This window comes from Chelonia mydas, chromosome 1 (assembly GCF_015237465.2).
Source record: "Chelonia mydas isolate rCheMyd1 chromosome 1, rCheMyd1.pri.v2, whole genome shotgun sequence".
Lineage (NCBI taxonomy): Eukaryota > Metazoa > Chordata > Testudines > Cheloniidae > Chelonia > Chelonia mydas.
Genome location: NC_057849.1, coordinates 224,158,077 through 224,181,304, shown reverse-complemented (window position 1 = coordinate 224,181,304; position 23,228 = coordinate 224,158,077). Strand labels below are relative to the sequence as shown.

Sequence of the window (23,228 nt, the reverse complement as noted above, 5' to 3'; positions counted from 1 at the left end):
TGGATGCAGGTAACCTATTTGGCCTCTGCTGCCCAGTTGTAGTCAGGATGTTCCAAGTCTCCTGCATACAGTGATGCCACTAGAATGGCCACCATTTTCCCCCACAAACTACTACATTTCACTGTGTCATAATAATTCCCAAAGCAACAAGATTTTTGCATATGTCCCCTGTGACTAGAGCTATGCAAATAACTTTTTTTTTTTTTTTTGGTTCTCAGGTCATTCCAAAAACAAAACAAAAAAAATTGTTTAGCTTAGAGCAAACATTTTGTTCAACCTGAAACAACACATTTTGTTTAGTTTTTGGGCTTTCTAACACATTTCTAATATTTTAAAATAAAATTTAAATGAATTATCAGAACAAAAAATGTGTGTTAGGCAATATCAAAATGATCTAATGTTTTCAATATTTATGGAATTTTTATAAAGGGTTTTGTTTTTGTTTCTTTATTGAAACAATTTGACGAATTTGACATGAATTTGCAACTTGATTTTGGTCAACCCAAATCTGCATTTATTTGGTGGAGGCGGGGAAAAAAGTTTTGGACAAAAATTCTACCTGTGCTGACAGTACAAACAGATAATAGGCCTAGAGTTTGGGTGAGCAGGCTTTTTGACCACCTTCCCTCTGCCCACTGATCCTTTTCCCCAGGATGTTTTCTAACATTGCAAACCCACACTAGCTTCACACAGGTGCCATTTATTTTTGAAAATTGGCCTGCCCAAGAAATGTCTCCTCCTTCCTGCGCAAAGGGCATTAGAGGTGAGAGTCAGTTCTGGACCAGTAATAGTTTGTGTATTTAAAAAAAACCTTCATTACTTTAGATAATGGAATATAATGCCCCTTTGGAGCTAGAAGTGGGAAATAATACTATTATTTATTTGTATTATGATAGCACCTAGGAATGCCAATCACAGATCAGGACCCTTGTGCTAGGTGCTGAACAAAAAGACAGTCCCTGCCCCAAAGAGCTTATAATATAAGACAAGAGACAACAGGTAGATACAGACTGAAGAACACAAGGGAACAATGAAACACAAAGAAGTCAGCATGATGGGTAGTGGTCACAGCACATCAGATGCCTAACTATTTTATATAACACTTTATAATTTTATATCATTCTAGTACTGGAAGGGTCTGACATGTCATACTTTAAAGTCGTGACACTTTTTTATGTTTAGAACGTTTTGGGTCATTTTTGAAGATGTTCCATGTTTTAACTTTTCTTCTGTGCCTGCTCATGAAACTCAGGGCCCCTCAGGCTTGTGGCGTTGGAGTCTAAAGGATTTTAAAAAAACAAGTCTCAAAGAAATGTTTAAAACTCTAAAAAAAAATTCCTTGGCTAGTTTTTCATTAACATGTGGTATATTCAGAATGCATGATCGTGTGCCATGCTGTAAAGATTTTCAGTACTCATTTGGGGTGACCGGTGTAATTCACTCATGGCTTCCTATCTTGTGAGTAATGTACCCATCCCAAACTCAGGCTGATAAAACATTTATATCCCACCATGCCATCAAGATTTTCTCTCTCTAATAAATGGTATGCTCATAGTTTTCCTTTTAACACTCATAAAACATCTTTCTTAATAAGCAGATGATCCCAAGCCACTAAGTTCAGGTCTGGATCAAAATTGATGAAGTTTGATGCTATTTGGATCTAGGATTTAGGTTTGAGTCCATCTCGAATATATATTTTTTTGGACAGGTGATCAAGAAGCATGTATCTCTGGGGCACCCTTTTTGGTGGCAGCATGGAATCGGTGTTCACAGTGGGTTGGCCTGTCAGGTGTCCTGGCTTGCAGCCGAGTCACTAAGCAAATGGTAGCTCAGGTCTCCTTGATTGGGGTGAGGTGGGGTGCAGAGGAGATGAACAGCCAGTGGATCAGGCCTTCTGGCTTTAGGCTAAAAGCTGAAAGCCATCTGTGGCTCAGGCCTCTTGCCTGAGGGCTAAGAAAATAAGCAGTTAATGGGTCAGGCCTTCTCGGTTAGGGCTGAACACGCAAGCAGTCTGTGGCTCATCCAGCTGTGAGTGCAGGGTAGTGGGGGCCCAAGCCCACCCTGTGCCACCAGGTCCCAGCTCAGGGCCCTAGAAGCGAAGGGTGATCCCACAACAAGGTTGGCGGGGAACTGTGGGGTCGCTGCCTTGCCTCTTAGGAACACAGCTGAGTCAATGTCTCGGTTCCCTGGGCTACTTCCTATCGTTGTTGGCTCACTCTCCACTTCCTCTTTGGGTCTCTCCATCGTCTGAGGCAGTGGCTGGCCTTCTCTCCAGGCTGGCTTAGGGGAGTCATCACTGGGCATCACAGCCAGTCATGGGCTCTCTTGGCAGTTTGGCTCCCTGGGAAGGACATCTGGATCCTTCCTTGGTCTGGCTGCAACTGAGCTTCAGGGTTCTACTCTTATGCTTCCTGCCTGGCCACCACGCTTCCTGCAAGGGGGAAGGGGCAGGGTTAACTGAGCCCAACATGGTGAGTTAACCCCCTTTGTGCCAGAATGAGGCCATTCCACCTCATCATTACACTCTCTTTGCTGAGACATTTTACATTATGAATGTACAGAGCAAGACCTGTAATAATTTTTATTCAACATATATACCAATCTTTCTACAATCATGCATGTTACACAATAGTCTTTGAACTGATAAGAGGGATGACAGAAGGACTAAAGCCAGAGAAGTGTTTTTGTTTCAAAAGTCTGTTTAATTTGAGAACATAGCTTGTCTCTGCAAAGCACTTCTTTGAGCGGAATCATTTTAATTCTAGTCTTAATGATTGACTCAAAGATAAAACCTCCAATTCTTCACATGAATAGCACAAAAGTGGTTTCAAGGCACACTAATAAGTCAAGGGAGAGGGGAGTAAGGTAATGAGGGTTTTTTTTTTCTGGGTTAAACTAGACTAGCACCAAAATGAAGAAATTGTATTACGACCAGCGTTAAATGTTAATGCTTTTATGGAAAGAAATGAAAGGAAATAAGAGCTCACCAGAGGTAATTAGAAAATCCATGCTGGTTTAAGAGTGCACCCTCTGGGGAGGATAATAAAGAAGATGAAAGGATTCTGGGGGTATAGCTGTTTAGTAAACGAACCTGCAAGTTTTTCACTATAAAGTTGTTCTGTGAAAATCAGTAAGCAGGTTAAATTTTAACATAAAGTAAAACCACATGACTCTGGTTCCTCACAGATCTATTAATCTAACGTCCAGTACTTACTTAACTAATTTAAGATTTTTCAGCTGTTTAGGCTTTCATGAGTTGGGTGTTCTATGCTGTTCTAAATATTGTTGAAATTTATCTAAATCTACTCCCCAAATTACTTTACTTTTTTCAGCAAATTTGTCTGTGTGCATAAGGATAAAGAGGGATTTCAGGGTTAAACAACTGTTGCCCTTTAATTGATTATATTCTGATTAATGAGTTATTAAAAAGTTTATTTCATGTTTTCTGAAATATCTGTCTCAAAAATACAGTTTTTAAAAAAAGTCTAAAACATAAGTTTGTTTCATTGGTGATACACCGATGAAATGTGATAAAATCCACCATAAATCAGAGATCGGAACACTTATGTGACTCTGATGTATCCTCAGTGAAAGTCAATTCTGTGGCTATGTACTCTTAGAATTTCCACATTTAAGGTTTGGGATCCTAGTGAAATTTCAGCATGTACAACAAAACTATAAATTGAACTTAACAACGTTCTCGTACAATGTGGTTACTGAAAAACAGAACATTTCTGATGAAGTTGAAGAGGTGACTGTTTTGGTGATTGGTTGAAGTAGTATGCTCAATTCATCTAAAGAATAACGGAAAACTATTTATCTTAATTTTTCAGGCCTGATCTTGTAAGCCATCCATATGCTATTGAATCAATAAGAGTGCTGAATATGGAGTATTTGCAGGTTTTGCTCATAGGGGCTGGGTATTGTATAGACATAAGAAGAGACAGTCTCAGCCCCAAAAGTCTAAAGATCTATTGACTTTGCTATATAGTGTGAAGACCTCCCATAGGTGATCTCTCTCTCTCTCTCTCTCTCTCTCTGAGTGGTAGTGCACAGAAAGTGGGAGAGGATGAGGCATAGGCAGACTAAGTCGAGGTCAGAGGATCAGCACCCTGGAGACTTTCCAATTGTCTTCATCCACCATTGCATAAGGGCTCATTCTGATGTTGCCTTTGAAGAGGAGATGTATAGCTATTTTACAGCCTTCTGTACAGCCTTCTCTACAGCACTGAGCCCAGCTGCTTTGGTTGGGCTTTGGGATGAGAATTTGCCTCATAAATAACAAATAGTATTTTTATTCAACTATTTCCATTCTATTGAATTTTAATTCCTAGTTACATTTAAAGTTAGTTGAACTGCTTAGTATGAATAGAACTGGTGGGGGAAAAAATAGACAAAAAACATTTTTTGTCAGAATTTGCCAGTTCATTGTGAAATACTTTGTGAAGATTATTCAATTTAGACAAAATTCCACCAGAAACTCACCCACCTGGCAGGTTGATAGACAGCCAGGAGTTTGGAAGCTCTGGGGGTCCTGGCTCCTAACTTGCAAATACTTGGCTTCCCAGCACCCAGGCTCCCTGAGCTTTCAGGGTCACTGGCTGCGGAACAGGCTGCCAAGTATACTGCCCCAGAGCTGGGCCTCCCAGTAGAGTTTTTGGCAGAAAATGATAGTCTCCTTTCCCAGAGAATTTTGAAATTAGTGAGTCTGTCTCATGTTGAAACAAAGTCACATGCTCCATGAAAAGGAATTACCAGTCTCTGCCTAGCTCCAGTTATGAATTTAGCCGCTCCTTTATAATGATTTGTTTTTGAACTGATCCTGATTATCCTTCTCTGCAACTGTCATTTATAAATACTCACCAAATAGTTTGGACAAACAATTTTCAGACTCTGAATGATTGGATTTCACTGTTCACTGTTGCTACTGGGCCTGATCAAAAAGCCCATTGAAATCAATGAAAAGACTCCATTGACTTCAGTGGGCTTTGAGTCAGGCCTATTTTGTGGTTGGTCGCTGTTGCAGGAGGAAATGGCCAAAAAAGAGTTAAGGGCCTGTCACGTGGCTCAGCAGAGGATTTAAAAAAAGATCTTGCCCTCTTTCTGGGGGCTGGGAGAAGCAAGAGGAAAAGCACCTGGGGACTGCAGCCAATAAATTGGGCCCTGAGGCAAGGGCCTGAAACGGACTTAAGTATGGCACTTACGCTTTCCTGGACTGAGGAGTGAGCCCATCAGTTTAAAGTCACCTAAGTGGCATGGTATTGTTGCTGGTCACTGACTGGCTGACTGTTACATCTTCACGAAAGCTTATGCTCAAATAAATTTGTTAGTCTCTAAGGTGCCACAAGTACTCCTTTTCTTTTTGCGAACACAGACGAACATGGCTGCTACTCTGAAACCTGTTAATCTTAATGAATGGATGAGAGAAACATTTTAAACAGGGGAATAAGTAATACTGATTTATTTACATTGGCCAATTTGTATACTAATAATACTTTCAAATCTTGTGGGTGTTTTGCCTAAGTAAACATTGTAAGATGAGACCTTTATATAACTAAATAAACAAACAAAATTGATTCGTTATGAATTTAGTCCAGCAGCTTTGAGTATCATCAGTCTGCCCAGAGCTGTACTAAATGGAGAGGATCACATATATGCTACTTGCCTAAGGAGTTAATCCCTTCCTTCCGAAAATATGTTGCATGGCCTAGCCCCATCATCACAATTGCAAATAGTGTAGACACAGGGGTTTTTTGTTTTGTTTTGTTTTTTATTTTTTATTTTTGTAAAGTTTCTTTGCAGGATGTTGTTGCTGAATTCCTTTTCAGAATTGTGGGTGCTTCTAGATTATGCCTGCAAGCATTTTACTGACCTATTCTAGTACTGTAATAAGTTAATTTAAAAAAAAATAGAGTGCTTTTTACAGTTAACAATGAGGGTAAATCTGTTATCATCTAAGATTTTTAATAGATGTAAGGGACTCAGGTGACTTGTTGATGGATGCAAAATATATATTTCTAAATAAATATCTTTAAAGGTGACCTGCAGTGCTTTTTCTGACCTTTTTCTTTCATCCCCTTATATGTAAGAAAACACAGGTGCCGGCTTCCTCCAGCCCAAGGGTGCTCAATCCCCCGCTCTGCTCCAGGCCCCGCCCTGCCTCTTCCTGCCCCCGCTTTGCTGCCACCCCCTCTTCCCGCCTAGTTCTGCCCCCTCCCCCGAGCGTGCCCTGTCCCCGCTCCTCCCTCACCCCCCCCCACCCCTAGCGCCTCCTGCACGCGGTGGGCGGGAGGTACTGGGAGGAAGGGGGAGGAGTTGATCAGCAAGGCTGCTGGTGGATGGGAGGTTATTGGGGGTGAGGGGAGCTGGCTGCCAGTGGGTGCTAAGCACCCACTAATTTTTTTTCTGTGTCGGCACCTATGTAAGAGAATACTTTTTTAACTTCCCCTATTGCATATAAATAAAGAAAAGTTTTACAGTCTAAATTTGCCCTTTGGATGCTCTCTTTTGTCTTCAGCATCTTATGTAACTTTGTCTTCTGTCAGATAGTAACATCACAATCAACTCATGAATATATTAATTAATTGATGTAAACTGATCTGTTCCTAGTCTGTGAAATTTCCTCTCTTCCCCACTCTATACTGGGTTGCAGCAATGTGACTGCTTTAACCTAAACAAGGTAACAGCATTCTCCAAGATGATGTAGCAATGTGTAAAGGGGAGGAGGCTGTTTGGATGTGCTTGGCATGCAAATATCAGTGATGTCGGGAGAGGGAGAAGTTTGTCCTTATTCAGTTTTATCCATGGGAAGGAGTTGAAGGAACTATTTTGATTTACAAAATTATATAAACAGGGTTGTGATAAATGTAAATAAAGCATTTATGGACCATGTGTCTCAGAGCTGAAAAAGTGAACAAACTTGAAAAGCTTTGCAGGCCACCATTACGTGATAGTCCACTGATGGACACACTTAGTATCTCATAGACATTCGTTCTGATTGTACCTAAAGATTCTTTTTAGCGGCTTTTTTTAAAACTAAGATGTTTGTTCCAAGTAAACATTTTCCCACTGAAACTCAGTACAAATACTAATTGGTGCATCATTACTTTTGTTCTAAGCATGCTTTTTTTTTTTTTTTCCTTTTGCTCTCACTTCATTTGAATTGCCAGCATAGTCCAGGAGCAGTGCTGCAGTAATAAGCTGGAGGAACACTACTGTTCCATTGGCATTAACATTGCCAATGAACATGAAGAATGTGATTCACATGATATTTCCACTTGTGAAGCCAAATTCACTAAGGTGAGACTTCAGAACTGCTGTTAACTGTTGTTGTTGTTTATTATAGCTAACATGAGTTTGATTTACTCTTAAACTGAAGCATCTCCAGGATTTTGAGGACAAGTAAGTGTCTTCATCATTCTGTACCCAGGATGAAAATGCATATCTTCGACACCTTGGATTGACTAGTTGCCACTACCCTGTTTACAGTCTAGTTTGCTTCTTTCTTCAAAATGAACCCTCTCCTATAACTACTACAAGTGTTCTCTAAAGAGGGTTTTCACCAGTGGGAGATGACCCTAGCCACCAGCTCTGGCTTGCTTCACAGCATGGACTTGCTCTGGGTCCAGTCACCACTTTTTCTCATGCCCTCAACAACATGGCCTCTGCTGCCCCTCTGAGCTGCCTGCCCCCCTGTTTTTTCTCCTTTGCTGTGGGAAGAAGTGAGATCCAGGAGCTGAGGGAGGTGGAATCAGGGGCCAGGGGGATGCAGGTCTTACTGCAGGCAGTAACAACACCTCATGGGTTGTCAGTACTTTGTTACACTGAGGTGTTTATGGTGCTGTTGATGGCTTCCGCAAATAAGGGCGGATCTACAGATTTGTTTTGTCTTCCATGTCTGTGGTAGCAAAGCATGTGTACATACATTAAAGTATTGTTTAAACATTCATTAGGCAGTTGTCACAGGGTAGCTTGTCCCTGTGGATCAACTGAACCCGGCTCCCCTGTACCAAAAGCCGGTGAGCCCAGTCCAGCTAATTTAAGAGGGCTGGGTTGCTCCTGGGCCTATAAAAGGCTGCTAGTAGGCAGCTAGGGAGGAGGAAGGCCTGAGGCAGGCTGAGCCCTGGGCAGCACAGGCCACATGAAGCGGACCTAGCTCCTTTGTTGAGTCCCTGGAACAAGGGGGGTCAGGGACTCAGGGAAGCAAGCCTGTGGCTGCTGCTCCAAGGTGGGAGCCGAGCCGGCAGATGCTCGGAAGTTGCCAGGAGCTGACGAGCCAGAGACCCTGGAGGGGTGGCCCTTAAACCTAGGGCCACGTATTGATTTAAGACTGTTCTGTTTGTTTTGTTTTAAGTCTTGTTATAAAAGACTAAACCTCCTGGATTGGGACTGGGCGTGAGCGCATGTATGGAGTGGGGGTGCAGCGACGCCCTCCACCCTCATCCCTGATGACAGCAGCATAAGTGCCTTCTGCCCTCTGCTGAGCCCTCCTACTCCCTTTTTTTTCCTCCCAGCCACTTGTTTCTTGAGCATGTGATTTATTTATTTATTCATTCATTCATTTTTTGTGGAGAGGCAGTTTTTTACCTCCCTTTAAGTGGAGGAAGCAGCTTAAAACCAATCAGAAGTCTTAGCCATATCTTAACCAATTTTTAAGAAGTTTAAAATCTGATCTGCATGTGCATTGTATCCACTTTTAAAATGCTCCTAACCCAACAAAATTACTCTGAACTTGCTCACTGTGCAACCTTCAAATGTTTTTTGTAAAATCAAAGTAATTTTTTTTTTTGACTAAACAAGCAGAGTACATCGAAGGCACCTTTTACACGTCAGCCATTTTTGACATAGTTCTGCTTTTAAAAAAAAATCAGGGATTTTTTTTACAGTGACAGATGCCTCTCTCCCCCCACCCCCCATTCTTTGTTCACAACTCAGTAATAGCTGAAGGAGTTTTACGCAGTGTTTAAAAAATTCACCATCAGAGAGAGATTAATCATGACAAATTTCAGCCCTGGAGGTAAATGTTTTGAAGAATTATGAACACGTGAAAACAGGGCTTTAATGAAAAGTACAGATCAGCAAGTGTTTCCGAAAGCTAGATCCACAAATTAAAGGGGAGAATCTGGTAGAAATTTTGATAGTCCTTAAAATGCTCCGAGGTCTGCCCAAATCATAGCACTTTCTTTCTCCCAAAGGGACAGTATTTAGCCCTTATTCTCCCATTTTCTAAAGAAGCTTTTATTTGTCTATATTATTGAATACATAATTTTTTTTATTCTGAACTGCTGGACATAATTTGTATCTTTGTTCACATCTTCAGAAGTTGTGAAAATTTCCACTGGATTCTTATTTTGTCCAGTCTATTTTTCGACTGCTGACAGAAGTGTGTACTTCAGTAGATGAGACCTCTTGTAGAGGAACCTACAAAAACATCATTAATGCAGCATTTGCTATTCAACTGTTTTATATTTAACTAATGATATAAATAACATGGAGGTATTATAATGTTTAGTTAATTCAGTGGTTTTATTGGCTAAGCACTATCAGGTGATTCATACTAAGAAATATTTTAAAACTACAGACTTGTAACTATGGGCTGAACTGAAAATGTATATATGTGTATGGCCTGATTTTCAAAGGTGCTGAGCACCTCTGACTTCCCACTGAAGTCAGTGGGAGGCTTCGGATGCTCATTACCTCTGACTACCAGGCTATTACTGGATAGGTCTCTAATTTTGAAGCAAGTATATGGTATGCATGTTTGTCTTCCTATATTTATTTACTCCTTTCCATGAGAAATTAAGGTGTGTGACAACTTGATTGTTCATGAGACTAGAGGTGAAATAATGGATCCTTTAACCTCGAGGTCATAGGTGCGCATATGATCCAGGTTGGTAGCTGGATCACGTGCTTAACAATGACCTAGAGGCAATGACTGGGAGTATTACAACTGGATGGCTATTTTGCACTCTACATTAAATGAAGAGGTAGTCTCAACCCAGTTCCTAGGGGTTGTCCACATTACAACAAATCTCTGGCACAGTTGGCACCCTTGTAGGCAGTGTCTTCAAAGAGATCAAGAACTGAACAGACAGGGAGTCTGAACTTCACTTTCAAACAAATAGATGTTCAAGCTTACTTCAAAATAGGATGGAAGCACTTGGACAAAATAGTATGGGAAAGTTTGTACTGGCACGTTTCATCTTCTTCAGATTATACTTATTTAGTGCCTTGAATTTGAGGACCCTAGAGTGTTTTATGAACACTAATTAAATTAGCCTCACTAGCCTCTGTGAGTTATCTCCATTTTATGGATGGATAGATGGACTGAGACGTAGAGAGGATAAATGATTAGGACAAAGTCACAAGTGAGGTGTGTGGCAGAGCCAAGAGCAGAACCGGGTCTCCAGGCTCCCAGTCTTGTGCTGTAACCACAAGACCATCTTTTATTTTCACCTGTACTTCTTCTTTAATTGAGTGGAAGATCTCCGCCTCAGTCCAGCATCTTCCATCAGTACTAAATTTGATTTAAAAAAATTGTAAACCAGCCAAACAAAATAAGCAAGAATTGACACGGTGATATTTGACCTAGAAGTACTGCATTTATTGTTAATCTTCGAGACTTCTGTTCTTTACATTGGATAATTCTGTTAGTGTGCAGGTGTCATGATGGTAGTGGCAATATGGCTAAAGAGTCATTCTGAATAATAGTGAAGTTATTCCCTGCCCCTACCCAGACACCTTCGTTTGGAAATATGTGCATATCTGAAATTAAGGTCTCAATATTTAAATTTTAAAGCATTTTTCTCTTAGAATGAACAATGATCCTGAAGTAACTTAAAGCTGGAATGGCAAGCTATCTTCTGGTCTTAGCGAGAGAACCTGTTGTAGCGGCTGCTGGAAATGTCTGTCTTTCTTTTTTTAATGACGTTTTTCAGTTCTCCATGGTACAATCATTCCTGCAGGTCAAACAAAATACAATAGAACCTTGGTTTTTACAAATACTAATTTTAGGAATGACCAGCGGTTATATAAACCATTTTTTTCATGATATGGAGAGGTAGAAGGGAATCAAACTACAAAAATGATATTGATGTAGAACAAATTGTTATAACTTCACATTCTGATGCCTTGAGTGCATTTGAAATTGCTTTGTAGTGGTTTGAAGGACAAAAAGAAAGTGAAGCAGTGCACTGTACTTTAGATGAACAACATCTAATAATGGAATATTGAGATGTTCAATTTTATGAACTCCTCAATGCCAAATTAGTTAGTAAAATAGGGATTCTACTGTAATATGGTCAAATTATATACATAAAAGATGAAGCATGAAGTAGAATACTTGTGTAAATTGCTCTTCTAAGGAAAGGAAGCAAGCCAAAGCTATTGTCAACTCTTCCTGAAAAAGAAGCAGCAAAAGCTCTGTATAAAACAAAGGATAATGCTGTAAAATGCAGCACAAAAAGGGGCAAGAGGAAATACATGGATAACATCACCAAAGAAGTTGAAGTGGTTGATAAAAGAGATAATAATAAAACACTTCTGTCAGCTCAGCAAGATTCTAACTAGTAAGTTTACACCAATTGGGGGCCTGTTAAGGTAAACAAGGAAAGACCTAGTAACAGAAAGAGAGTGATAGGCAGAATACTTTTAAGGAGTGCTAAATAGAACAATGCCACAAGAAACTATTGACTTTGACAAAGACATTAAACACCCAGAAATAGACATTGTAACATCTAACATTAAAACCGAAGTGAATGATGCGTTAAAAAGTTGAAACATGGGAAACCTTGCAAGTGAAGACAGTCATGGGGGAAATGTTGAAAGCTTGTGATGAGACTATCAATAAAATCACCAAACTTTTCAACAAAGCATGGGACCAGGAATAGCTTCTGGAACAGTGGGAAAATGGCATTCAAGTCAAAATTCCAAAGAAAGGTGACCTAGATGGTCAAGCTATACCTAATCCTGCTTTATCATGCAGGGATGGACTAAACTGAGGCCCTTCCAGTCTTAGATTTCTATGATTGATTTGAAGCAACTGCAATAACTGGTGAGATGTTACACTTCTTTCAGTGACAGTCTTCTGCAGTATCATCTTAAGCAGAATAAAGGAAGCAGATCAGGCAAAACTAATGGAAGGCAATCTGGATTTTGATTTGGAAGATCAGGAGTCAACCAGATTTTTATCCTAAGGATACTCTTTGAAGAGTACATCAAATGGGGAAAAACACTTTTATAATAAATTTAATAGATTTTAAGAAAGCACTTGACAGCCTCCATCATGCTTGACACTGGAAATCTTGAAGTGTTAAGGAATACCAACAAAAAACATAACATCAAAGCTTTCTAGCAAGGCGCCGAATGCACAGTTAAACACAGGCATGAGCAAATGGTTTAAGATAAATGCTGGCATCAAACAAGGGAGCATTCTCTTCCCTCTCCTGTTTGGATTGCCACTGATTTCATTATGAGAAAAAGTGTAGATGGATATAGCACAGGCATCACGTAGTTCAGCAACAGCATAGTAGAAGATTTAGATTTTGCTCAACCAACATGCAAACACAAACTGAAAGATTGTCCAGCATTGCAAGAAAGGTGGGATTAATCAAGTATGAAACAAATCTAATGAGAACCCCAGCAACTCCCAACACAAAAATTTACTTCTGAATGCAAAGGAATGCAAGGGGTGAGCCAATTCACATAACTTGGCAGTGACGTGAAAGTCAATGAGAATCTCCATAAGGAAATAATGTCATGAATTGGCATGGTGGCAGCTGCAATCACCAACTTCAACAAGACATTTGGTCCTAAAAAATCTACAATTTAAAGACTAAACTGTGAATCTTCAACTTAAATATAATTTGCACCTTAACATATGGATGTGAAGGCTGGAAATCCACCAAATATAGACAGAGGTCTAAATGCTTTTGAAAGCAAATACTTCAGGAAAATACAAGGCACAGGCGCCAAGTTTCTTATTTGCTCCTACCCTGTTCTGCCCCCTCCCCTGAGGGCGCCCCACCATAGACGACTGGAGCCTCCCCATACTGGGGGGGGAGCACGATCTAAAGGGGAGTCACATGTGTCCCTCCCGCCATCCTGCCCCCTGCACTCAGCCCGGGGCCACCGCACTCTCTCCGCCCCACATTACCTGCAGGAGGGTGCTCTGTCCTCCCGCTGTGCCTGGCCACCACGGTACGTTCCGCTGCCCTCCATAGTGGGAGGGAGCTGCTTCTAACGCCAGCCCCTCCCAGTCACTGCTAGGCAGCCTGGCAGCTGCCTGAGAGAGCCTGGCTGGGGAGGAGGCGGCTTCCGCTCCCCCTGCGGGCTCGGCTGCCGGGGACGGCGGCTGAGTGAGCTGGAAATATTCCAGGTGGGAGAGGGGCTCCGACTCACTCACCCCCAGTCCCTGGCACCCGAGCCTGGGTGGGGAGTGAAAGCCGCCTTCTCCCCAGACAGGCTCTCTCAGGCAGCTGCCAGCCCACCACACTGCCACCATGTGCCCTGACACATCACCCAGCCCCACCCTTGCTCCGACTCTTCCTGCCCCCACTCCTTCCCTCCTCTCCCCCCACAATGCCTCCTGCCTGCTACTGAACAGCTGATCCTCCGCAGGCAGGAGGCGGTGGGGGGGAGTGGAGGAGATGCCTGCCGGTGGGTGCTGAGCATCCACTTTTTGTTTTTGTTTTTTTTTCCCTTGGGTGCTCTGGGACTGGAGCATCCCTGGAGATGGCATCTATGATACAAGGTATTAAATGGAGTGAATCTGTAACAAATGCTGAGACTCATCAGAAATTTCAACAACTCCTTATGCCTAAAGTTATCCAGAAAAAAAGATGGAAATATGTGGGATGTGTTGAGAATGAGGCCAGGACCTTTGCCATAAAAAGATGAAGTACAAGTTACAATGCTTATGACTAGCTTGCTCTTCTAAAGCTAAAGAGTGTGAGGGGGGGAAAAGGAAAAGTTGATCTCTTTATTTTATCCTCGTGCTGCTCCAGGCTGTAAAGGAATTCTTCATTGCAGTACAGAAGAGAAAACATGTGCACAGTTATTTATATGGGTAAGTAGAAAAGGCGGGCAGGCACGTATCTCAGAGGTGTTGGGAGAAGTGTACTGTTCTTAGTTTTTTGTTGGAAATGGTTTCTTGAACCGATACAAGGAATTTAGGTCATTAACTTCCGTAATGAGTAGTTATTTTATGTTCCAGCTGTGTTTTTAACTTTTTTAAATGCTGCAGGCTGTTTCCTTTGAGCCAAAAAACAATTATAAAAGTAATTTCTAAAATAAAAATTTTAATCTGCCTTTTACTTCACAGCAGTAGCAGGCAGACGCTGGTTTCAGTGAACCAAATTTCACCCTAGCTTTATAGCAGCAGGGGAGAAAAGGGAACAATCTGGGAATGTGTTTTCAACTCGGGCTAAAACAAAATCAACAGAGCCGTTTGTTCAGAATCAACCTTTGTTCTGCAATGGATTCTGAAGCCCCTGTTCTTCCAGTGCACACCCTCATGCCTAGAAGGACTGGGCACTAACAGATCCCATTTCAGGACTGGGTTCTTAAGAGGTGACATCCTTAAATAATTACTATAGAGATGTGTGGACCAGCGTTTAGGACACTGGATGAGACTTTGCAGACTTTGTTCTCGTTTCTACCACTGACCTGCTGCATCGCTTTACCTCTCTGTGCCTCTGTTTCCCCCTCATCCTTTGTCTCTTGTTTGTTTAGACTGTAAACTCTTTGGGACAGGAAGCATGTGCTTGTATAGTGCCTAGGCTAATGGGGCCCCAATCTCAGCTGAGGCATCTGGGTGATACCATAATACAAGTAATTAATATTAAAGTTAAAAATGTTAGGCTCCAATATGAGGGATTTTTTTTCTTTTTAGCATCTTTTAAATCATGGTTGGTCTGTACAGAATAGTGTCATCTTTCATGTCTTTATGGTCTGTTAATTTTAAGCCCAGGTGCTTTTTTTTAAAGTGAGGATTTGGGGGAAGGTTGGGAGGGCAGGCTGGTGCGCAGTTTATTTATAAACTGAGCAATGCCCCTCATCCTTACTGTGACAAATAAAATTTGTTTTAAATTAGAAGTGGAGCTCAAGTCATAAAATGTGATTCAGGGTTTTGAGGAGTCCCCCAGTTTGGTGGTGGTCAGAACTGGAGATTTGGATCTGCTCATTTGTGGGAGGGGAACCTACCACAACTGTTGTACATGGACCATTCTTGCCTTCCCATCAAGGACAGTGGGGATTGAATCAAGGGCCTGGGTTTGGCTTCCATCTTCTTTTTGAGGGCCTGATCCAGACCCATACAAATGTTCTGAGATCTAACTAACTAAGCACAGCAGGGCTTTTGAACATCGGGGTCTGAAAGCTTTGGCTGACAGTTTTCTATAAACACACTGGGTGAAATTCTGGCCCCATTGAAGTCAGTGGCGAAACTCATTGATTTCTTTAGGGCTGGGATTTCACTTACTATCTGTTCTTTGTTTTGACAGAAATGCTGTTATTGTTGCTTGCTGGGAAAGACAGCCCAAGTTCAAGGACAGAGCTGTGAGCAGAGCCAGCTGATAGGATACCAGTGTGGGCAGGTGTTCAGAGCTTGCTGTGTCAAGGGTCAAGAAGGCACTGAAGGGTCAATTAGCGATGTTCCTAACAAAGATCAAGGTATATTATACCAGCATTAAAATTAAGTTGAGACAGCAGAGCACAACTTCAAGTCATAGTAGGATGCAGGGAAGGAGACGGGCTTGTACTTTTGGATGATTTATGTTGCAACTCTTCTTGTGCTGTTTTAAAATGTACGCCCAGAGCAGCCAGAGATTTGGCTGGGCACCTTGAGATGTGAAGTTGCTTTTTAGAATAAAATCTAAATGAATAAATAAGGTTAGCCTAACTTCCGTCATAACTGCTAAGCACACTCAGTTGCAACCAAAGTCAATAGAAGCTGAGGGTGCTCAGCACATTTGATGAAAATCAGGTTAAACTTTTATGTAGAAGCCTAATGTTAGGAACTCTTATTTGAAACTCTTGGTTCATGTGTAATCGGCAATTATACAAGCTATCTTATGATCTATCATTCATTTGGCAAGTATACTCTGTGTGCACGTGTGTTTGAATCAAGTGTCAAATAAAAACTATTTTGTGTGTTTATAAAATGAATAAATAATTCTTCAGTGTTATCCTGTGGTAGAAGTACCCACAGATACTTGCTCCTCATCTTTTCCCAGGTAGATAGCATTTTATTATGAGAGGAAAACTGCTTTCCCTTCTAATGTCTCCTTAACCTTCTTAATAGTTAAAATTTCTGACGAGGAAGTAGACCAAGAGGATCCTTACCTTCATGACCGCTGCAGAGGTGAGTTAATTGACTGTTCCTATGTAGTGACTTTGTGTGTGTGTGTGATCGTTTCAGTAAATGTGAAAAACTAGGCAAACTTAAATCCAAGGTTCACCCAAACCATTTTGCTTAGCCCAGCAATTCGCAAATACAAATGGCATGGGAATCCTCTCTGAAATGGTAGGCTGTTTCTACCCTCTTTTAATGCTATTTTGATTATTGGAAGGAAAATCTTGCAAAATATGAGATTCTTTTGGATTTGTTAAACCAATGTTCGAGTAAGATGAGAACTCATTTGTAGTCTCTGAGGGACCAGTAAATGAAGACTTTTTTTAAGGCACTGTGACAGGGTCCCTGGGGCATAACCTGGACTGTGGGACTGCTGAGCCATCCAAACCCACCAGCCTGGGTTGTCCTTGACATTGTGATGCAAATGTCAAGCTACAAGCTTCTGACAGGTACTGCACTTACCCAGCCATCCACATGCAGGGACACGCCCAGTGTAGTTACATGAATGATCTCCCAGCCACTCATGAACCATCAATTGGGAGGCGTCAGCCAATCCCCACCCCAGCTCCCCAGGCTTGTACACCAGAACTGTGACATCTTGCACTGGTCAGAAGCCTGACAAGTGTAAGCTCAGTACTTAGTTTGCCCCTCCCTCAATGTGGAATGGACATACACTAGCCTTTGTAATTTGAGCTGAGATTCACCAAGCACTTCAACCAAAGACACACTGTTTTAGATAAAATATAAAACAGATTTATTAACACCAGAAAGATTTTAAGTGATTATAAGTAGCCGGCATGGAAATCAGAGTTGGTTACCTTAGAAATAAAAATAAATTCTCTGTCTAAATGCTAACTTAAACAGTTTAAGCAAGATTTGAATCAAACAGTCTCTCACCCTAATAGATGGTACAAGCAGCAAACCATTTCTCAATACAAAAGCTGGATTCCCTTTCCAGCCTGAGATCAATCTTCCCCAGTTCAAAGTCTCTGTCTTCCAGATGTTCTTCCAGGTGTTGAGATGGCAGGGAAGAGAGGCCAAGTGATGATGTCACTGCCACTCTTTTATACTTTCTTCCAGCTGCTAGAAAGATCCTTGCTGTTGCAAGGGTTAGTCTGCCCCTGTGGTGTATGTGCCTTTCTTGGAGAAGTCTCTGGGATAGTTGATTCTTCTTGATGGGCCGTTAACGCTGTCTGGGTCTTCCTTTGTTGCAACGGAGAGTCTGGCTGTGGGCATTTCCCAACCCCACAACATATTTCAATAACACCTATAGCAATACTTCATATACAATGGTTATGCACACAATCCAAGAGGATATTAAGGTTCAGCAGATCAAGACTTTTTCAGTGATACCACACAAGGCACGCTTTGTACAAAATATATCATAATCGTATGACAGTGGTGAATATGGGGGTTCCAGGATGCTGTTTTGAGGTATCAAGTGTCACAGGCACATCAACTCCTTTTAACTTCAGGGGCATTTGAGAGTGCTCAGGGCTTTGTAGTAAAAAGCCCCTTATAAGATTAAGTTGTTACACTGGGCCATATTCTGTCCTTCAGTACTACATGCATGAGCAAATTTGGAAATCCTCGGGGAGCTTCAGTCAAGATATGAGTTGGCTTGTGGGCTCTAATGAACGCAGATGGGAAGATAGTGGGTCTGTTTTGATGAAGACTGTTGACCCCTCCCTATGGAAGGGTAAGGTGCTACTGCCAATAACATTTAGGCAAGAACTTGTTTGGCCCTTATTCTGGAAGTCCTCTTTTGAGGCTCATAATCTCACCAAATTTCAAGGCCTATTTCTTTTCATATTTGCCAAGGAGCTGGGAGGGAGAGGTGAGGCAGAGTTCATTGGCTGTGTGGATGTTGGGTCATCTCTAAGAGTTGTGGAGTTTAATGTCTTACGTATTAAATTTTGTACATGCCCTCTGAGTTTTATGGAAGTGCATACTTTGCGGATCTTAAATGTATTTTATAGAGCTCCCAGTGAGCTCGCTGAGAGTTATTCACACATGGCTAAAGGCAGAATTTGGCCCTCCATTATTGTCACTTTCTCCAACAAGATAGCTGTCCTCAGTAGTAGGCTCAGAAATGTCAATTATATTGTAAAACTTTTTATTTCAAATATAGGCTACAATTTAATCATGGCAAAAATAACTTTTTACCTCTTGCTATTTGTCTGCTGGTCTGAGGAAAAATAGCTTTCTTTTAAAAGTCAGACAAAAACCTTAGACCAACCACTTTAGAGCTAAAACTGCGACTTCCTTCTAATCTTGTGTACTGGGTAACACAATACTGTGCTGCTCAGGAGTAGACCAGTTTCCCTTTCCTGGTAGAGCAGGGACGAAATCTGTACCAGCCCCTTATGAGATGCAAATAACTTTCTCCTCTGTACCAGCTGTGCCCATTGCCCATCTTTACCTACCTGTCTGAGAGGGTGTGTAGCAGACCCAGGTTACTTGTGCTGACCCCGGTGCTCTGGCAGGCGATATGGGTGGCCCACAGAGGGGAATAACGGGACAGCTTATACTCCCTTGTTTGCTGGGTGGGCATGTAGGGAAATAGGCATTTTTGCCCTTAAGAAGTAGAGAATTTTACATCTGCTACTGTTTCCCTTTGCCTGGGCTGTCTTTTATTTGTTCATAACATTTATTTTACTAACTCATTAACAAAAACAATTTCAAAGGAGATTTTTTTTTAAATGATGGGCTAGATCCTCAGCTGCTGTTAATCAGCATAGGTCTACTGATTTCAGTGGAGCTATGCTGACTTACAGCCACTGAAAATGTGACGATATATTAGAAATACTCACTGGGATTTTCAAACTTCCTTAGGCCCCTTTGAAAATCCCAGCCTCCAATCTTAATGGTTTGCAGTTTGACATGGATATTGAATAGCATTCCCGTCTATTCAGTTGTATCTAGAACCGAAATTGATTCCAAACATATTTGACCTTTTATTTGAAAATGTCCAGACAAGTTACAATGAGCGCAGTGGCATCAGGCATTCCACTTTTAGAGCTTGAAGAACATGTGTATTCTATTCCTATCCTTGTTCGTGGTTGAGATGATTAGATCTGAAATGACGTAACTAATTTCTGTTTGACCTGCACAATCCACATGAAAATTGGAAGGAAAATGAAAGAAAGATAAATAATGACTTATGCATTGATTTTTTTTGTGTGGCAAGTGCGTGGTGCGTCTTGGACGGAATATTTGATTTGGATAATCTGTTTATTTTGATTTACTGCCTGTCACATGTGTTTCATGTATCTAAAAGCTTAAAAGATCAGAGATGTTTTATTTTTGGCAAACATTTCTGAATAAAGTAATATATTTTGGATTAAAAAAAAGTTTGAGTTAATAGACTGATATTCCAGTATAAGCTTTCAGCACGTCGTAGTAGACACAGTGCTACAAATGCTTTGCTTATGCAGGTGTTTCTGTAGGACACAATATTTTGAAAATGTACCGTTTCAGTGTCCAGGGCATCTGTATCCCATAAGAGGTAGCCACAGATACTGTGCCCGTTAAGCGATGATTTACCATATTGCCTGTTTGGCTGCTATACTGCATAGGTGTTAGAAACAGAAAACACCTGTTGAGTCATCAGGTCCATTATCCTGCCAAAGCAAAAGCTGGCTCTCCTCCTTGACTCAGGATGATAAATCACATTAAAAGGTGTTAATGTTATACTGTCCTAATATTGCTTTTCCATGTAAGCAGTTGCTGTAGTAGCCAGATGGAAGTTATTCGTTTGCCAGAGGGAGGGGAATTGGTCTATCCAATTGCAAATGGGAGTTGTTATCCATTAGACATCCTTTCTATTAAGGGCTATGCTATAAACAAGTTTGAAAGCCTCTAAAGAATCATTTCTATCACTTTTTTCCAAAGATGAGTTCAAATGTGTCAGGCAATGGAACTTCCAGCAATTCTCTGGGAGTCCATTTCACAGTCTGAGGGTACCTATGTTAGGCAAATGTCTGATTTGACTATTATGACCCTTCTAGCCTTCCTTATGGGATAGTAGTTGATATTAAAAAGTCACGTTTTGCCAACAGTTACCCACAGTGGTATCTGAGCTTTCCTTCTGAACTCTGAATAGGATATATTTGTGATGTTGGTTGATTAAGGTTGACTTTTTTAAATGCTGGTTTTTTTCTGCTAATTTTGTAAGATAAAATAATCTGATGTGTGAATATTTCTTTCAATATTCCTCCATATTTCCCATTTTTTCTTAGTGTATTCTTCGAGCATACTAGTCAAACATTCTGTATTTTGCTGGGCACTCAGGTTTAAGTAGTTGACATCTTTCCAGTTTTGTGTGATGAACTGAATTGTGAACTTTGTTCTCAAAAAATCACATCTGTTTTTAGGAGGTGGTCCCTGCACACAGCAGTGTAGGGACACAGGCTCCAGTGTTGTCTGCTCCTGCTTTGTTGGGTATCAGCTTCTGTCTGATGGTGTCACCTGTGAAGGTAAAAATAAATGAAATGGTTGCCTCTGTTTGTTGCTTAAAGGTAAAAGTGTTTTGGTTTTTGTGGATTTTTTTTTTTTAGGATAGAGAATAGGACATACTTATATTGGGAGTGGAAGGAGACATTGGACAATGAAAGGCTGAGTTAGGTAGGGTGTGAGCATGGGGACAATAGAGGTAAGGAGCTGGGAAGAGACCAGTTCAGTGGGGCAGGTGGAGGGTTTGCAGATGGATAGGAAGCAGGAGAAACCTCAAGTCTGGTGTTGGGAGTGAAGATAGCAATAAAAGCATGCCTTTCCATTTGCAGTAGTAAATGAATATTTATATAAAATACAGGTTTCAGAGTAACAGCCGTGTTAGTCTGTATTTGCAAAAAGAAAAGGAGTACTTGTGGCACCTTAGAGACTAACCAATTTATTTGAGCATAAGCTTTCGTGAGCTACAGCTCACTTCATTGGATGCTACAGCTCACTTCAACGAAAGCTTATTCTCAAATAAATTGGTTAGTCTCTAAGGTGCCACAAGTACTCCTTTTCTTTTTATATAAAATACAGTATGTCTTAGACCTGAGTTGTTGAATCCTTATAGTTGAAAACACAGTGAGTATCTAAAAATTGAGAACAGAAAAGAGCAGTTACTTTTTTGTGGGATATGGAATTCACAGTGCACCCCACATGCGGGTGTTCAAAGTTTCAGTTGCCCCAAGCCTGACCCTTGTCCCTTTCTCTTCCCAAGGATTTCAAGTCTTTTATATGAACTGTTTAATTCTCTGTCCACTTCGGTTACTTCTAGATACTAATGAGTGTATCACTGGGATGCACAACTGTGGGATTGGACAAACTTGTGTCAATACAGCAGGATCCTTCCGCTGTCAGCGTGAAACGAGCTGTGGGACTGGTTATGAACTCACTGAAGACAACCGTTGCAAAGGTATGTCCCAGGCTGCAAATTGGGCATATATGAAATTGATGTTTACCAACATTTATGATGCCCAAAAATGCTAAATAAATTATTGTGTCTTGTTTTGTTTTTTGTTTTTTTTTGGAAATACATGTGTAAGTTGTAATTCCATACCAGATGTGTTGTATAGTCTAATATGAGCATCTAACACTTCGGCCTGAGGTGCTTTCTTCATGGAAATATAAATGAGCCGCAAACCCAATTTGACTTGGCTTCCACTGGAAAACAATCCATCTCTTTGCAGCTGAGAATGGTCTTGATGATTTTTTGCACAGTATTTTCACTCCCCTGAAGGATGTAGGCCAGCTACTTGGGCCTAAATTTTGGGTAAGATTATATTGTAGAGATTGATAGATAGTGGGTGTTACAATTTAATTTTTAAAAAACATTTAGTGTTTGTTTTTTTTTTTCAAAGTGCTCAGTTGACCTAACTTGGCTCCCTTTGAAGTCAAAGGTAAAACTCCCATTGACTTAAATGAGAGAGCAGTTTTAAGGCCATGGAAAATTCCACCTATAAGCATTAATAATCTTTTCCCAAAGGAATAAGGGGAGTCAGCCTTTAGTCAGTGCTTACCTATTCACATAGCTTTGGAAACTCTTACTAGGAGTTCCCAAATTATCATCTTGGAATTATATTAACTATCAGGACAGAAATTTCTACTATTGCTTTGACAGCTTTTGAAAAATTATGTTTTCCCTTAAGGAAAATACCTAGCAGCCAGATGTATGATAGCTGATACTTGAAAAAGGACAGATCCTTCAACATTAATGGCATGGGGAAATATGAAATCCTTTTCAATGGAAAAAATGACAGACACTTTATATCAGGATTAAATAGATGTTATAATGTCTGGTTATCATTTTTTGGAGTTTGAATAAAATAAATACACGGATAAAGATAAGAGGTTGACCAAATATAACAAATTTATACCAGAGATAACAAATACAGGTTATGAATAAGATTTGTTAATCCTTGCATGGAATGTTCATATATGTTTTTGATAAAAATATAAAGTTTTAAAAAAAATTAACACAGAATGATAACCTTCATTTATTGTTTTTAACCATCATGTAAAATCAAATGGAAAACTTTTGCCTTATTACAGAGGTCTATCAGTTTTATCCCTATTAAATACATCAAGGCTTTTCTATAAGGGTTATTAAGCCTACAGGAAACATTTTCAATGTTCATGACATTTACATTCATTTTTTTTTTCCCACTGAGCTACTTTCGCACAAAAATTTGCTAAAACATACCTACATCTTTTATCGCTCCAAAGAATTTTTATCCCATGACAAATATAAGGCTCAAACCTGAAGTCTTTACTCTGTTTTTACATAGGCAAAGATCTTTTTAGAATCAATTATCTAAATTCTCATTTACACTCAGAATCTTCTACACCACTCTGACAGTGGAAGGAGGCCTTAAAGTGAGCATAA

General features: G+C 40.6%; 1 protein-coding gene across 4 annotated transcripts in view; it reads left to right on the top strand.

The window, feature by feature from the left end:
* Positions 1-23,228, top strand: part of FBLN1 (fibulin 1) — a 154,747-nt gene that overhangs the window by 67,798 nt on the left and 63,721 nt on the right. For all 4 annotated transcript variants that reach the window (XM_043536555.1, XM_027820735.3, XM_043536636.1 and 1 more), the window contains exons 3-7: positions 7,170-7,299; positions 15,501-15,669; positions 16,301-16,360; positions 20,728-20,829; positions 21,621-21,758. In XM_043536555.1, coding sequence (XP_043392490.1) covers positions 7,170-7,299; positions 15,501-15,669; positions 16,301-16,360; positions 20,728-20,829; positions 21,621-21,758 — 599 coding nt within the window. The remainder of the gene's footprint in view (positions 1-7,169; positions 7,300-15,500; positions 15,670-16,300; positions 16,361-20,727; positions 20,830-21,620; positions 21,759-23,228) is intronic.